The sequence below is a fragment of the Chrysochloris asiatica genome, unplaced genomic scaffold (assembly GCF_000296735.1).
Source record: "Chrysochloris asiatica unplaced genomic scaffold, ChrAsi1.0 scaffold00158, whole genome shotgun sequence".
In the NCBI taxonomy this organism is placed as follows: Eukaryota; Metazoa; Chordata; class Mammalia; order Afrosoricida; family Chrysochloridae; genus Chrysochloris; species Chrysochloris asiatica.
In genome coordinates, this window is record NW_006408676.1 from 1,717,742 (window position 1) to 1,735,813 (window position 18,072).

Consider the following 18,072-nt stretch of genomic DNA (forward strand, 5'->3'; position numbering starts at 1 on the left):
GGATAGCGTCCGCGGTCCCTGCTCGCCACGCTGCAGCTGAGGAAGGTCTGGCAGCCAGGGAGGCGGAGTGTGCACGGGTGTCGAGTGCGTCCTGGTGTCGGATGTGCACTGGTGTCCAGCAAGTGGACGAGGCAGCGGCGGCAGGATCGGAGGCCGAATTGCAGGCAGCCTCTGCTTGGCGTCGCCCTCTCCTCCGCGCGCTCCCCCACGGTTCCATCGTGGTGTACTTTCTCTGCTATTGTGACCGATTTGCTCCTGGCGGCCAGCCTGCCTCTGAAACTTACAAAGAAAGTGTTGGTTTTTCGCCCTCCTTGGAACTGAGGCATCACAGACCACCTTTGGGCAACTGAATTCAACCCACCCCAATCCTCTTCTTGGTACCAAAGTGCTTACACCTCTCCAAAGTGCCATGTCTCAACTATTAACGGGAAGAACCGGCTCCTAAAACGTGCCCACACCTGCCTTCCGCTCCCCGTCATCTGCACCTTCCCTAGCCGGAGTGGCCCCTTCGGATGTCCTCTGTGGAAACTGGCTTGTGGAGGCTGGGGAGCTAAGGCTGGGTTTTGGGGAGGAATACTCGACTTGAAGGCGCGCTTTCCTCTTCCTGGCTCCTCGTGGTCACCAGTAGCTCTCCGCAAAGTCCCTCTTCTCCCCTTCCCACTTCCTGTGCTCGCTGGGGCGTTTGCTGTGCTGCTGCTGAGTTCTGGGAAGTTGTGTCTGTCGAGGATGGGGGTCTATGGGTGCCTGTTCGTGCCCTGGAAGTGCCTCGTGGTCCTGTCTCTCAGGCTGCTGTTCCTTGTACCCACAGGAGTGCCCGTGCGCAGTGGAGATGCCACCTTCCCCAAAGCTATGGACAACGTGACGGTCCGGCAAGGGGAGAGCGCCACCCTCAGGTAGGGAGCTGCCATTTGTCTGTGAATTGAGGATGATTTGTATGGGGGGGGGCGGGTGAGGGGCAAGAGTGCAGGCCCCTGGGTTGGAGTTTGCCAGACAGGCGTTCTCCTCTTGTCTTTGGTTTCCTGGGTTTCAAGGTTCATGAATGCTCTTGTGCTTTGTCCCTGGGATGTGGTAGTCCAAGGAGAACAGCTCATTTCCAAAACAGATCCTCTTGGCATAGGGAACTTGGTAAGAATGAGGGGCAGAAAGCTCAGAGAGTCACTGAGAGTAAAGAAGTGGCCTGCACTATCTTGCTAGCTAGCCTGGTGACTGGGGGCGCTGGGCACTGCCTGGGTATCCACATAGAAAGTCTCTGAAGTTAATGAGTCCCAAAGGGCAGTTCTGGCTTGGTCCAAATGCCCTCACTCTACTGATGCCAAGGTCCATTGCCAACCTGGGCCTCTGTATGCCTGGCACAACCATTGCTTTGTCCTGGGTCTAGCTGTGCCTGGGCTCTCCTGGGGGACTTGGATGCCATGAGCTGTTGGGCAGAATTGGTGTTTTCTTCCATCTGAAAGTCTATTTGTGATGTTGAAGTTATGGAGATGAGGAAGCTAGCATTTACCCTTGTTGACTGTGCTTGATTCGTGCTATCCACCAAAGCAATAGTACAAAGCTCATCAACTGAATGGAAACTAGATTTGTGCTGTGTTGAGTCCTGATTGCCTTCCTGGGTTAAGGCTTACAGGAATTGGGGAGGAGGAGGGGAAGTATCTGGGCTGTGCTTTGTGTAAGGTAGAGCAATCCCACCTCCCTGATTACCCTGCTTACAGAAAAGCTAACTCAATATCCAGTGTCTACAAACTGCACCACTCAAAGACAGGCAACACAGAATTAGTGATGCCATGGGAAATTTTTTTCTCTGGGATTTTATGAGAGTAAGCACGAGGTGGGAGTCCTGGTGTGGAGCTGTAGGAAAAGTACTAACCAGCTAACCACAGGAGTCCTGGTGTGGCGCTGTGGTCTAATGCATCAGAATGCAAAGTCCTTTGAACTGCAAGGTCGGTGGTTCAAACTCACCAGCTGCCCCTTGGAAACCCTATACAAGATCGCTGTGGGTTGGAATCGACTCAATGGCACTTAACAACAACAACAAACTAACCACAAGGTTAGTGGTCAAACTCACCAGCAACTCCTCAAGGCTATTAGTCAGACCCGACTGCATGGCCCTTAACAACAACAACAAGAAGTAAAAGTTACGTACAAACAGATCCATGAGTGACCTATTTCCTACCTCTCTGTGAGCATTCCCTCTTAAAAGAAAGTTTTCCAAACAGGACAGTTGAACTAATCAGAAAGCAACATTCCCTTTCTGTTGCTGGAATCCTGTGTTTTGGCCCTGATGATTGCTTGTGGATTGTACATTAAGGCAGTACCCACAGGATGGAAAAGGTTGAGGTGAGGGACCCTGGTAATACACAGCTGAATTGCCAAGAAATTGCCACGGAAGAGTGTAACTTAATAGATCCCTGCAACCCATGATAGGGGAGTTAACCCTAAAGGCCCTGGAAAATGCCTAGTTACTAATTGGTTCACAAACCCTGCCCTTCACTTCAGTTCTTTAGAAACTGTGTTGAACACAGGTTAAATATGAGTATGTATCAATTCTATTTGGTTTGTAAAGGGATTTCAGGGAAGCTCCAAATATTCAGTTATTTCACACTACTTCAGAACAAAAGCACAAATGAACTGTTAAAGCAATGCAGTCAATGAAATTCAGTGGTTCTCTGGGTGTACCTTTCTTTCTTTGTCCCTACCCCTGGGCAAGGAAGAGCCCATAGGGGATAAAATGGAGAAAGCCTCTGAGGGAGACCTTTTAGAATTAAATGGGATTGTTTTCTCAAGGAGGAAGCAAAAGTTAGCTCTGTGGAGATTTGAAGAACAAGAAATAATAAGGGGGCCTGACTGGTGGTCACTTCCACATTAATAGTGGGGGAAAAAAATGAAAGGGTTGGAGAGGATTGAGACTTGTTTCTAGAAGGTAGCCCCCAGAGCACATGGCAATCAGTCCTCTCCAGAGAGTGGCTGAATTCAGCAAACAGTAAGCAGGAGACAGGTCTACACTATGAGCAGCTTCTCTTTACAATTGTGTATCATTGTCCTGGCTGGCCTCTCCTTTCTTTGTCTTTCTTCCCATGTTTCTTCTTTTCTCCTGGTTTCTTGCAGGCACTAATAGCACCTTGCATTTTCCCATGAGCTCTAGTCACAGTAGACTTGTTTGGATATGGATGAAGGTAGAGGGATGTGTAAGTGGGAATGAGGAGCTCCCTCACTAAATCCTGTAATTGTCCCAGCCTAACCCTGGCGTAAGAAGGCGCTCTTGGAGCTCCAGGGATGAATCTTCCTGATTTAGAGGAGGGAGGACCCTGACAGTGGATGGAGCCACACAAAGCAATGGTCAGATGAGTTAGGGCATGACCAATGCCAGCTGTGGCTGTGGGCCTGGTTGAGGATGTAAATGAGCACCAGGTCTATTAGGCAGCATATGCAGGAAACTCACAGGACCTCAGCACCTTACGTTCTTTCTCAGACAAGATGCCCTGGGAGTAGTAAGGGCTGCCTTGCTGGCATATAATTCTGTAGAATGGAATCCAGTGAACTCTTAAACCCAGTCTCCGTGTTTTATGATCTTGTGTGCAGGAGGGCAAGTAACAAATACAAAATGTTTTTCTGTTTTTATAAAATTTGATAAATTTACCCGAAAACTGATTTCAAAGAGGAATACAATTTTGCAAATGGATTCCTGATGTGGTGCTGTGGGATCAGCACTGGACTGTAAACCAGAGGGTCGGCAGTTCAAATCCTTGGGAACCCTATTCAGAGTTGTTATGAGTGGGAAACAACTCGACAGCACTTAACAATAACAACAAACAAGTGGTCTAGGGTTCTCGGCCATTTACTTTTCTTTTTCTTTTTATTATCAGGAGAGAGAGGATATCACTTCTTCTTTCTGCCTTTGCTAAACGTGTGCCCATACTGCACAGAACATCAGTGGTGGGTCCCCCTAACTAGAAGACCACACTAGCCACATTGTTGTGATGGTGGGGATGCTTGCAGTTTCCCTTATAACCAGCAGAGGACTTTTTGCTCTCATTTCATTTTCTGCTTTGTTCTCACCAGTTTTATTTTTTGAAAATTTTGTTTTACTAGTTCTCAAAGAATAAATGTTTCAGCAGCAGATTCTAATGTGAGGAAACTTCCAAAGATGTTTTATTTCATCCAATTAGCTCTAATGATCCTGCTGGAGATTTCAGACACCTTTTGCCTAACATGGCACTGACAACCTAAAGACAATTGTAAATAATTTGAAATCTCCCACTCTTCTTTCCCTCCTGCTGATGTTCTATATTAATATTTTTATAGTTACATAAAACAGAATGTGCACAAATAATATTAACCCTACTGTTACAAAATATCCTAAATATTTTAGACAAGGGAATTTTTTTAAGTTCATGGAAAAATTCCATTATCTTTTAACTTCAGATTTCCATCAACTTTTTGAAGCTCCCTTATATATTGCCCTCATTTAACCTTATAACGTTAACATTTCACTCTAAGTTAACCCAAATAATAACCCTCTGATGCAGGTGCTAGTTTTTATTCCATTTTATAGATGAGCAAAGTGAGGTATAGCAAATTTAAGGTGATTTGACTAAAATTCTACAGCAAGGAAATTTCGATGCCAGAATAAAAGCACTAATAGTAACAAAATGAATAGTACTTTCAATCAACTATTGATCAGTGACTATATTAAGCATTTCATTCAATGCCTTCAGTGTGTCTTTAAAATAGATCCAATGAACTTCATTTAACATGAGAAAATGCAGTCACAGAGAGAAAAATTGACCTAAAATCACATATAGCAAGTAGCAGTACTGAAATTCTGACTCAGGACTTTGATTCTTGTCTTTGTCTTTACCAAGCTTTCTTACAATGGCTCAGGGCCCATTGAATTCTAAAGTTCTCCTTGTTCCCTGATAATGCATAATGCCTGCTGTACTCATCTTGGCTTAGACCTTGTCTTGTAATATTTAACTTGCATTCTTCTTTTGACACGTGAATTGGAGAACAGCTCTTGGAAAGCAGGGATCATGTCTTATAATGCCAAGAGCACTATGTGCTCACAAATGTTTACTGAACAGATGGAATGAATGAAAACAAAACAAAAATCTTCTATATTCTATCATCTATTGTCTCTCCACCACAGTTCTCTTTTATTTTATTTAAAAATACAACTGTGGTCAGCCACTCAGTAGGGTGTTGGGGTGTAAAAAAGATAGAAGAGGTAGACTTTATTCTTAGTGGACTTGACTCCAACTCAAAAGGTCAGACAGATGGACAGAAGATAATACTCTGAGGCAAGGTGTGCCCATTAGCAAATGAATGATAGCTTCTCCCTGCCTTCAGAGGAGAGCTCCAGGGGCCCTCAGAGCAGAGGCATGTGCAGGGCCAGACTGAGCTAGTCTGAAGAGCAGGTGGGCAGTAGTGTGGATGTCATTTAGGAAGCATGAAAGCTTCTCTTGCCAATCTTGGTAGATGTACTTCATGCTTTCATGGATTCTCCAAATAAGCAGCCTACTAGTAGAGTGAATTATTGCCTTGGAATCATCTGATAAGAGAGTGGCAGAGGCTGAGCCGTACCTTCTGTCATATGTCTAGACTGTAGGTTTGCAATGGAACATTTTTCTAGGATGAATTAAAAATAAAAGGTCTGAGAAATATACAAGATTTGAGTTAGGTTTTGAGATGACATTTCCATGGAATAGTGCAAAATTACTATATTTAAGGGGACCCAGGAAGTCACCTGCTAGATTTAGGATGCTGTGGTACTTTGTTCATCTCCTGTAAAGCACTTAGCACTTCATTTTATAAGCAGATAGATCCTCTGTTGGTCTTTGCAGGTACTGCATGAGAACTATGCCTTAAGGGGAGAACACTGCCTTATTCAGGTTTGCACCCCAAGACCTAGCACAAATTTGGCCTTGGCATTTGCTAATAAAGTTTGAATGAGTATTCTCCAAATCTTTTCTTCATCCACTGTGACATAGGCACCCTGACCATTTCCTGCTTCATGAACACAAAAAACTCAGACCTGCTACAGGACTTTGATTCCTATGCTCCTTTCTGTCAGGAATACCCCACCCCAGATCTTCCCATGATGACGACTTGACTTCTTTTCATTTCCGTCTTAGTTCTGATAGAACCCCCTCACTAAGGTCTTCCCTGATGCACAATTCAAAATGATCCTCCTCTTCTCATCACTAGGTGTACACTGGTATATGATCCAGGGTGTGTGTGTGTGTGTTTCCTCCAGAGTAACCATTTGTATCTGAAATGATCCCATTCATTTATTTGGTTTATTATGGCTTGTCTTCTTCAACTAGACTGTATGTTCGTTGAGATTAGGCACCTTCTTTGTCTTATTTAGCACTGTAGCCCTGTAGCCGGCATAAGGAAGACATTCAGTTAAATACTTGTTGCATAAGTGAATGAATGTCTGAGATCACTCGCAGTCTCTCCTTTTCCTTGTAAATCATTTCCCTGGGTTTTCTTAAGTCTAGATTTGTTGCTGGCTCACTATCATTTCTGTCTGGGTCAAGCAGCAGTGTGAAGTTGTTAGGATGGAGGCTGATGGGAGGTTTCAAAGGTACGTAAGTCATTGATCTATTGTCTCTATGTTCAAGACACAGATGGGATACGTGAGGTGTCTATTATTTCATAGCTGCATCCCAGACACATGGCTTTTCAGCTATATCACTTCCCTCTCCAGTCCATAAAACTTTGAAGACATGTTACTCTTCAGTAGTGTACTTAACTTCACGTGGTCCATTCTACCCTCATCATTTCCCCTCCCACTCCTTAAGACTTCGAAGACATTAACTTTTCATTGATCTCCATGTGAACCTCAGGAAAATGAATGCTAAGGTTGGAGGAGTATAGAAAAGCCCCTTTTCTGTCCATTCTTGTTTCTGTTTGGAGTTGGTGGTTAGTGATTGTTTTGTAGCATAGCTATTGATCTGTTACTTATGAGTTAACATCTTCAGGATAGCACTGCTCCTCAGGAAGCATGTGCTGCTCCGAATGTCCTGCCTTCTCCATGCATACTGAGCACCAGGCCCATGGACCGTGGTTCCAAGATGCATGGACCGATGTAAAGGAGCCAAAAACTAAAATGGGAAAAATAAAAATTGTACCCACCACAAGGCAGCAGAAGAGTATGCCAGAATTCCCTTGGAATCCAGAGAAGGTATAGAAGGACAACCCAGAGTGATACCACTACTATACACAAGCTATCATAGATGCTTGCTAGAAAGGTGTCTTCTTACTTCCTGCCTGAAAAGCACAACTTCTTTCTTTTTGTTTTGCCTTTGAAAGGAGTGCAAAAAGTCCAACCACCTTGTTTCATAGAGGAAAACCACCAGAGAGTCCAACTGCCTTGTTTCATGGAGAAATCAAGATGATCAAAGCCAGCCCTGTACAAAGATACCTCCCAGAAAGGTTAAAGGTGATAATACCCAGTCCATGCTCCCTTCCCAACCTGTGACCCTTACCTGGAGGAAGGAAAATCTTGTGTTCCTAAGTACAAAAGCATTACATGGACTTTGTGTAACCCTGGTGCAATTATTGTTGTTAAGTGCCAGCTAGTCGGTTTCGGCTCATAGCAACCCATTATAGAGTTTCCAAGGAGCAACTGGTGAGTTTGAACTGCCTACCTTGTGGTACAGAATGACCTTGCTATCCTGCCCGTACCCTCCAGTCACACACTGGGACTTCCAATTAGGCAACATCTACTCTGAACTGGCCATGTTCTTTCTTAATATCTAGCTCTTCACCCTAGTGCCATAACTTACCGCTTGTAGGGTAGCCATACTTACTTTTGTTGTTAGGAGCCATCCCCTGTGCTCAGTTCCTTGCCAGCAGAGTCTTCTTTAATCCTTATAATTCCTCCAGGAGGTGGAGACAAGTATTAGCTAAATTTTACATATCAGGACACTGAAGCCCTAGGAGGCAAAGTGATGCCCTTTCGCACATTACATAATCAGACTGTGGCTGAGCTTTTAGTCTAGAACCTATTTTGTCTACTTCTAGTGTATCTTTTAATTTGTACCAGAGTGCTTTTCTCATATAGAACTGCAGCCCTTATTTTCTTATTGCCAGTTTCTTCTCCTTCAGGCAGCCCAGTGAATTGCATGTTCCTCCTCCTCCTGGCACACAAAACTTTCTTTTCTTGAGGTGTTAGGAATGAAGTTGGGGTATGTTTAAGACCTTATAGGGAGGGACTGCACCATGGAAAACTCAATGGATCCGTTCCGCTCTGTTACTTTGGGTTGAAATCAACTTGATGGCACCTAACAACAACAATAGCATGGTGTAGTGCTGTAGGATAAACACTGGAGCGCAAGGTTGGTTTGAACTGCAAGGTCGGTGCTTTAAACCCACCAGCTGCTCCTAGGAAACCCTATACAGGATCCTCAGGAGTCAGAACTGACTCAATAGCACTTAACAACAACAGCAACAACATAGAGAGGAACTGCAGAGAATGTCCTTGCTGGTCTCTTGGAGTCCTTTCTCACCAGAGAATCCTAAACTCCGTAGTTTATTCAGTGAGAATTTCAGTGCAGGTTCTTATTTCAACTTTTGCTCCAAATATCAGCAATCTTGGAATTTCTCACCAAGTAAATAATCTCTCAACCATTTTCATGTACTTTTATGGGATAAGATACTGAAGGAATCTAGGTTGAAACACTATCCTATGCAGATTCCAGAGCCAGTAACTCTGGATGCTTTGGTTGGAGATAAAAAACAAAGTCATTTTGCTTTGACCTACAAGCTGCCTTTTTTTCCCCCCTACTAGAAATAGGACTACTGGCATCTTTCCTGGGGACTCTTTTAAAAATTCATAATTAATATTAATAGCATATTTGTTCTCTTAGGTTGAAAGTCTCAACTGATGGGTAGAATATAGCATTATCCTTACATTATTTGAGGTCACTTTGCTTCCTCGGGAATAGGTTGATGGGTTCCCACTCTGAGTAATTGATTACTGATAATAAATAAATAATATCATCAATACCATCTAGCTTCTATAATCATACTAATTTTAGAAAACCAAGAATTGATTAAGTTGTGCATACAGTTTCAAATTAAGATAAACCCAGAGCTCCTGGTATTTCAACATATGTGAGCCGAAAGAGAGCAGGGAATATTAGGGATAGTTGGTAAGAGCACAAGTAGTAGAGACAAAAAATTCTGTATCAGAAAAAGTCATGTTGAAGATTTTGTGTAGCTAGGTAGTTTTAAACAAATTAGAGGGTTTAGGAGTTCAAGTACACATTTACTATTGGGAGACTATTTTTCCCTTGGAGTACTGATTTTTCCATACTTGCCAGCAAGAATTACCTGTCAAAATAGCAGTTTGAGTGACGTTTCTTGGGGCTTTTAGGAGTCCCTTCAGTGTTAATGGCCTCCAATTGGAATTTTCCCTTCATTTGCATCTGAACATCAGAATTGCTCAAGACTTGTATTTGTTGTTGTTGTGAAGTGCCGTCCAGTCAGTTCTGACTCAAAATGACCATGTATAGGGTTTCAAGGAGTGGCTGGTGAGCTTGAACCACCGACCTTGCAGTATAAACCGACTTTGCAGTCTAGCATGTTAACCTACAACACCACACCAGGATTCTCTTGCATAGTGATAGTGAAAACATAAGCCTCTCTTCATTTGACTAGTTGTGTGTTTTTTTCCCCCTTAGGCAAGTATGGAGCAAAACCAGGGCAAAGTCAGTATATGTAACATTAGAAACAGATCCCTTTATTCACTGACAGGGCAACAGTGGTATTTTCCTTCATTTAAATGTGGTGGTGTTGATACATGCCCCTTAGTCAGTTCCAACTTATAGTGATCTATGCACAATAGAACTAAACTCTGCCCCAGCCTGCAACAGCCTCACAATTGTTCTGTTTTTCAGTCCATTGCTGCAGCCACTGTGCAAATACATCTTATTGAGGCTTTTCCTCTTTTTCTCTGACCCTCTACTTTCCAGGTAGAACATCTTCTTCAGGGACTGATCTCTCCTTGTAACATGTTCAAAGTATGGGAGACAAAGGCTTGCCACCCTTGCTTCTAAGGAGCATTCTTAACTGTGCTTCTTTCAAGATAGATTTGCTTATTTTTTTTGGTCATTGGGTATTCTGTGTTATTGTTGTTGTTAAGTGTTGTGGAGTCACTTGTGACTCATAGCCACCCTGTTTCCAAGGAGTGACTGGTGGAATAGGAGCTACTGGTAGATTTCAACCACTGATTTTGCAATTAGCAGTCCAGTGCTTATCCTTCCTACAACATTACACCAGGATTCCTGAGTGTTCTATGCTATGCTCAATATTCTTCACCAACACCATAGTTCAAATGCATTAATTCTTAATCAAGCATTCTTATTAATTTCCAACTTTTCACATGCATATGAGGTGATGGAAAATACTATGACTTGGGTCAGGTATACCTTAGTCCTTAAAGTGACAGAAAGATGATTCAACATAATATGAAATTATTGATGGTATCATTAGTATCACATGCAAATGAACGTTGCTGAAGATAATTTAAAAAACAGTTGCAGTAATATATCCACAGATAACTGTCAGAAAGAGCAGCTAGAATCAGAAAGATATTATTGCTGTTATTGCAAGCATCTTGGCTGAAAGCAGAGAATCCCAGAAAGATGTTTACTTGTGTTTTGTTGACTTTACAAAGACAGTCAACTGCTGATTATAATAAATTATGTATAGCATTGCAAAGAATGAAAATTCCAGAGCACTTAATTGTTTTCATCTGGAATTTGTACATAGACTAAGAGGCAAAACAAGGGGCTACTGTACTGTTTCAAATCAGGAAAGGTGTGTCAGGTTATAGATCTTTTCACCATACTTAGTCAATCTGTATGCTGAGGAAAGAATACAAGAAACTGGACTATATGAGCAAGAGTGTGGCCTGAAGATTGGAGGAAGATTCATTGACAACCTGTATTTGATACAACCTAGCATAATGAAAATTAAGAGGACTTGTAACAGTTACCGATGAAGATGGATTACAATTTAACACAAAGAAAACAAAATTCTTCACTACTGGACCAATAAGCCACATTATACAAAGTTGTTAAATATTTTATTTTATGTGGTTCTACCACCATCATCCATAGAAGCAGCAGTCAAGAAGTAAAACAACGTGTTACATTGTGAAAATCTGCTGCAAAAGTCTTCTTTAAAGTGTTAAAAAGCAAAGATGTCAACAGCCCCATCTCATGGGCTAAATGTTACAGGTATTGAAATACAGAAACTTGTGAAAACTAAAAACTTAACGTGCCTGCTTTGTTTTTCCTAGGCATGTAAGTTTTTAGCTTTTGACAGGATGCTATCTTACTCCTTTCGAATCACCTGCTTTAGTGGAAATTATTTGAGTTTTCCTTCTCTGATAGGTTTCTGCTTTACACAGGTACTGGCTTTCACAGGTTTCATGGTATCTGTAGTGGCCCTCAATGGCACTTAACAGTAACAACAAATAGTAATCTCAGCCTTTCACAGATACGTTTTTTGAAACTTATGCATTCACATCTTCGAGTTGTTTGTGTCTATTTGATTTACTTGACTAACTTACTCTCTTATATTGACTTTTAAAGCATTTGGAGTGTTAGATTTGTCATATAAAATGAACATAAATAAATCTTATAATCTTGCTGATCAATTTGAAAAAACAATAGAATTTTAAATGAAAACACCATCAACCAGTAGACTGAAAATTACAAACTGAAATCAACCTTCAGACAAAGAATGTCTGACTCCATGGATGCAAAGAAAGAGATGTTTGTGTGAAAATACTTTCTTGAACGTCTCTGGTTTTTAAATAAACTATAATGTCACGGGTGTAGAAAAGTGCTCTTGAACTAGAATAATCATCCCTGGACAATTTTACTCATCAGGGAAGCTCAATCCAAAACATTTCTAACACTTCTGAACCTATGAGTAAGAAAAAGAATGCATATAAATTATTTTAGATTTAATGTAGTTGCAATACATGAAAATTAGAAAGAGCAACACCTTGGGAATTATAAAGACAGAGTGTTTTGAAATAATAGTCATATATAAAGGAATGTTGAAAGGTCTGGTCACACCATTCCATTACCCTCCATAACACCAGCCACTGCCATCCCCATAGAAGGCTTCAGATTGAGCAGTTCCTCTTCCACTCACAACCCTACCAATCTCACAGTTACATATGCCTATGAGACATAAGTAAATGGAGCTGAAACCTTTTCACCACATGGGACCATCCTAGTCTTTGAAATCACAGCCACCACAGTATGTCTAACTGAAAGAGGAGTGCTAGCACTAGTGACATAGAAAGCACTTAATCCCTGCTCAGTAAATGTTAACTCATATCGTGTGACAAGGACAGAGCATGCTGATGAACTTTGTGCTCCAGGATCCCCGCCTTATGTAGAGATGCACGGGGGGGGGGAAACAAGGGGCTCTAATGGTGACTGGCCCTATTTCACATTGCAGCTTCATGACATCTACACAGTGTGGTGATTTGGGGAAAGTCCTGATAAATTCATCGTTGGTGGAGTGAGTAGAGGTTGGGGTTAAGGGGCCCTGGATTTTAGTCCTGGCTCGTCGTCGTAAGTCACCATGGTGGTGGTTGTGTGCCGTGGAGTTGGTTCCAACTCCTAGTGATCCTATATAGGGTTTCAGAGGCTATAAATCCTCATGGGAGCAGAAATTGGCAGATTTGAATGGTTGACCTTGAGGTCAGTAGCCCACTATGATACCAGGGGTACTTATAAGTCACCATAGAGATCATAATTATGTTGCTGAGAAAATTAATGTTATAACCTCAGTTTTTTCACATCTGAAATGAGACAGGAGGGCATGACTTTACTGTCCTCCTCATTTCCGTACGTTTGCAGAAGAGGTTGCTAGCTTGTAAAAGAATATGTCATTTTCTTAGTCTTCCTGGCATATGCTCGACTGCCTTTCCAGAATTCCTTTGAATCTAGGCAAAAGGTATGATGGAGTTTTATTCAGTGGAATGTGAGTGAAGGTTGCATGTAGATTAGTCCCTGAAAACCTTCCATGTCAAATACTTCTTGATTTTTTTTTCCTTTTTCCATCTGGATGTTGATGTTAAAAAATTACTTTGGAAGTTCATGTCCTATTGTGCAAAACTTCCATCAGACAAGTGTCTGAGTAACTGCAGGGAGCAGAGCTCCACCCCAGTACCTCTGCTTGCTGACTTGAAGCCTTCTACAAAATGAGGGAAAAGTAAACATCTATTGTAAAGAGCCTTTGATATTTTTTAGTTTATTTGTATTAAAAAAAAAAAAAAGAAAAAATGACACCAACCATTCTTCCTACAGAAGTCTCTACTCAGCTGCGTTTAGTAAGTCATAGAAGTGGACACAGGACTCAGACACCATACTCATAGTTACGGGGCTTGTTAGGGAAGTTAACAGGGTTACAAGTCAGGACCAGAAATGCTCAGGACACAGTTCCTTAATCAGGACAGCCTTTGCTCAGTCATGCCCACAAGCATGCCTCTCTTTGGCACTTGCCCCCTTGGTCTGACTTCTGCATTGCTCAGACAGTGTTACAAAGCTTTTAGTTGTTGTTGTTAAGTGCCATCGAATCAGTTCCAACCCATAGCGACCCTGTATAGGGTTTCTGAGGAGCGGCTGGTAAGCTTGAAATGCAGACCTTATGGTTTAATGGTTCAAACCAACTTTGTAGTTAATCTACAGCACCACACCAAGACTCTAAAGCCCCTTTGGTGGTGGTTGTGTGCTGTGGAGTTGATTCTGACTCATAGTGACCCTGTACAAGGTTTCTGAGGCTATAAATCTTTACAGGAGCAGAAAGCGTTATCTTTCTTCCATGAAACAGCTGGTAGTTTCGAACTGCTGACCCTGAGGTTCGCAGCCCGATTTGTAACCACTACACTACCAGAACTCCTTAAAGCTCCTTTAGAGCCTTTAGAGCTGCTGAGAAATGCCCAAAGGACACTCCAAGTCATTAAGGTTCTAACTCAAGTAGGTCAGCAAGCCTAATTCCCCAGTTAAGTTCCTGGAGACACCTCACTTCAAAGTGAGCCTCCTATCCAAAGGCACTCAATTTCACTTGCTCAGGGTGGAAAGACAACTGGCTCTTGGTTTTCTTGCTGCTGTTTCTCTCTCATTCCTGTGATGCTCCTTTGGTGGTACAGCTCTCTGTCCTTGAGTCAAGGAGATCCAATACGCTGGGATGTTGGGATCCAAAGGAAACATTCTACTACTGGCTCTTCTTCCTTGATGGTAGTGAGATCCCATTCTGCTTCTGAGATGACTCATTTTAATCTTAACAGGATGACAAAATCGACCAATCCCTTCATTAGATTTCCAAGTGTTTACAGTCACAATTAGCCCTGTTCACAATCATTCACAACTGAGCCATATTCTATCAGTTTCTTCTCCCACTTGTGCTTACCCAGAAGCATTAAGGAAAGAGTCATTTGGTGGGAGTTTCAAAGATTAAGGCTAGAAGAGACATATTAAATAATTCACTACACCACAATTTGTTACAGAAGCTAACTACCTAATTCAACATTCAACTATTATAATTCATATTTGCTGACTATCACTGCCTAGAATACATAGACATATATTTTTGCATAAATTTAAAGACTAATTAAAATTTCTTGGCAAGCCTTTTTGTGAGTTTACTGTGTGTCTAAAAATGAGAACCATGGACTTTCAAACTGACGTCTTAAGTGCTTGATTTTCAATTGCTTGATTTTTACATCTCTGAACTGAGTAAAATGTCTGCTTTACCATGTAAGTATGTGAACACCAGTGACACAGAAAAGGTTTACCCTGAAGTAAATTAGCTCATATCCACAATGGAAATGACTGGAGACTTGCTATGGAGTGAAAATACTCCTTAGATGACAAATTGCTCATCAATGGCTGAACATTTTTTATTTAGGGTAACCATTTGTCCTAGAGATATTCTAACAGTCAGTATTTTAATTGGCACACAGTGAAACAGATGGGATGATCAGGAGACTTGGTCTCAAAAATGTCTATGACAAATGAAAGAAAACTGTCAGAGAGCATATTTTTGAAGGGCAACCAGGTAAATTGTAATAAAAGAGAAACGAAGGTGTAAAGAAAGGAAGAGATAAGAGGGGGATAACATGGGTAGGAAAGCTGCAAAGGATGGATGCAATGCTGAGAGACGTTGTTGTTTTTGTTAAGTGCCATCGAGTTGATACTGACTCACAGTGACCCTGTATAGGGTATCCAAGGAGCAGCTGATGAGTTTGGACTGCCGACCTCATGGTTCAAGCCGACCTTGCAGTCCAGTTCTTTATCACATAGCACCATACCAGGACTCCTGAGAGACATTAACATGGCCCAATTTCAAGATTGTGCCCTTGGGGGCCCAGGAATCTTATATTCTTTTCATTGTTTCCTTTGTATGCTGCAGAGTGCTTGGCCCATGATACAGGCTTAATGTCTACTTAGAGAATAAATGAGTAAGCATTCACATGTGTCTTGGATAATACTTGTTGACCATATTCCATGCCTCAGACATTATTCTAAGCACTCAGTTGCTCTCTTTTTATTGAAGGGGAAAAGGGCATGCCTGTATGCATTCGAAAAGAGGCATCGTCTCCTAGCACAAAGATTGCACCCACCTGTTAGGGATAGGTATCCCTTCTTACAGGCTGATGAAGTCACCTGTCACCAGGCACATGATTTCACAGGAGTGCCACACTGTAGTCACTTCTTCAACCGTCTGGCCAGGTGCCTTGGAGCAGAACATGACCTACACAATGGTACAATGGTAGAAACCTGCTGTCAATTGGTAAATAAGTGAATCAAAACCAAAGTGCTATCTTATGGAAAGTTCTATGGTTGTTCATGGCAACCCAAGCACAACAGAATGGAACACTGCATGCTCCTGCACCAACCCCGTGATGGATAGAGTTTTCATTGGTTGTGTTTTGGAAGTAGATCACCAGGCCTTTTTTCCTAGTTCATCTTAGTGAAGACATTTTTGCTGAAAGTAGTTCAACATCATAGTCATATGCAAGTTTTGACTGTCACTGTTGGACAGTGGCAGCTGTGTTTGAGGCACATTGGCTGGAATCAAACCTGGCTTTCCTACATGTAAGGTGAGGAGCATAGATTTTTGGAATGTGAGTGAAATAAAAATCTAATATAAACAACTCCAAAACTTGTGTCCGTTTTATCTGCTCTGTATAGATGCCATATAGTTTCCATGTAAACAGGATTGGACTGTTACAGCTTTGTGACTAATATATTGCTCCCACCTCTCATATATAGAGTCATGTGAATCTCTGGTTTCTAACTGAAATATCCTCCTTTATTGAGTCCACTGGTCTTTGTCATTTTCATTGATCACATCTGAAAATTATAAACATTTACATTCTGTATAATATCCAATTGGATGTACCTGTTGTGTATTCTAGGATATTACATTATGAAATTAAACCAGTGTTTTATGTCTGTGTATGTATGTGTTCATATAAGCAGACCCATATTTGGAATAAATAGACTCATCAAAATCAGAAATGGATTAGGCCTAATGAGCTGTTCAAAAAATTATTTAGCACATATATCATATGTCCATTATTAATCAAACCTACACACTGTGCATGCTATGAGGGTAAGATTTCACCTTTGTTTTGAGGTTTTTGGGTTTTTTCCACTTATCTGCTTCTATATCTGAAAATTTAACATTGTACCCCAGAGCATTCTGTGCCAACTCTATTAAGCATGAAGTTTGACATTTTCCTGCCCCTGGGTTTGAATTGAATTATGGTGTTGGCCTAGAATATTGAATATACTATGGATCGCTAGAAGAATGAACAAATCTCTTTTAGAAGGAGTATGGCCAATTTCTCCTTGGAAGGGACAATGTTGGGTCTTCCTCTCTAATACTTGAGCTATGTTATAAGGAAAGATCAATCCCTGGAGAACGGTTTTATGCTTGGTAAAGTGGAGGGTCAGCAAAAAAAGAGGAAGGCCACCACTGAGATGTACTAATAGTAGCAACACAGAAAGAACACCAATGGGCTCAAACATAACAATTGTGAATGTGATGCAGGAACGAGCAGTGTTTCTTTCTGTTGTACATAGGATTGCTATGAGTCAGAATTGATTCAGTGGCAACTAAAAACCATCTATTTATATGGTGGTGTTGTTATCAGGTGCCATCGAGCCAGTTTCAACGAACAGCGACATTATGACAACAGAACGGAACATTTGATTGTTCCTGCACAGTCTTCACTATCATTGTTAGGCCCGAGCACACTGCTGCTACCATTATGCCAATACTTCTGGTTATAAAGCTTCCTATTTTTCATTGACCCTTCACTTTACCAAGCCTGACATCTTTCTCCAGGGACTGGTCCCTCCTGATAATATGTCTGTAATAAGAGTTATGAAGTCTGGCCCTCCTGGCTTCAAAGGAGCATTCTGGATGTACTTCTTCTAACACAGATTTGTTTGTTCTCTTGGCAGTTCATGGTACTTTTAATATTCTTCTCCAGCACCATAACTCAAATGCATCAATTCTTCTTCAGTGTTCCTTATTCATTGTCCAACTTTCACTTGCATATGAGGTCATTGAAAATACAATGACTTAGATCACATTGCTAGCTCTGTTCTTCAACACTCTAAAGAGGTCTTGCTGCTGCCATTGAGTTTTGATAGTGGATCCAAGCAAAATGGATTGAAACCGACTCAAACTCAATGGCACTGAGTAACAACTACACACACACATACACACATATATAATTCATTTGTTTATTTGAAATTTTATCTAAAGAATATCATTTCTGTGTAAGCCTCTGTTTTCACCTGAGGTCTAAGATCTGCTGAGCTTCTTTCTGGAATACTAAAAACACTTGGCTGTTATTACTCTATTTCATACTATTCCTGCCAGAATAAGTTTTCTTTTTTTCTTAAATGTTTTATTGTGAATTATGTGATAGTTTACATGAGAGAACATTAGTTTTACATTCATTCTATCGTATATTGTCTCATTGCCATGGTTACAATCCCCTCCATGCAATCCTTCCCCCGT

At 41.4% G+C, this 18,072-nt stretch overlaps 1 protein-coding gene across 2 annotated transcripts in view; it reads left to right on the top strand.

The window, feature by feature from the left end:
- Window positions 1–507: 507 nt before the first annotated feature.
- Window positions 508–18,072, top strand: part of NTM (neurotrimin) — a 749,477-nt gene continuing 731,912 nt past the window's right edge. For both annotated transcript variants that reach the window (XM_006871000.1, XM_006870999.1), the window contains exon 1: window positions 508–893. In XM_006871000.1, coding sequence (XP_006871062.1) covers window positions 727–893 — 167 coding nt within the window. In that variant the 5' untranslated portion in view covers window positions 508–726. The remainder of the gene's footprint in view (window positions 894–18,072) is intronic.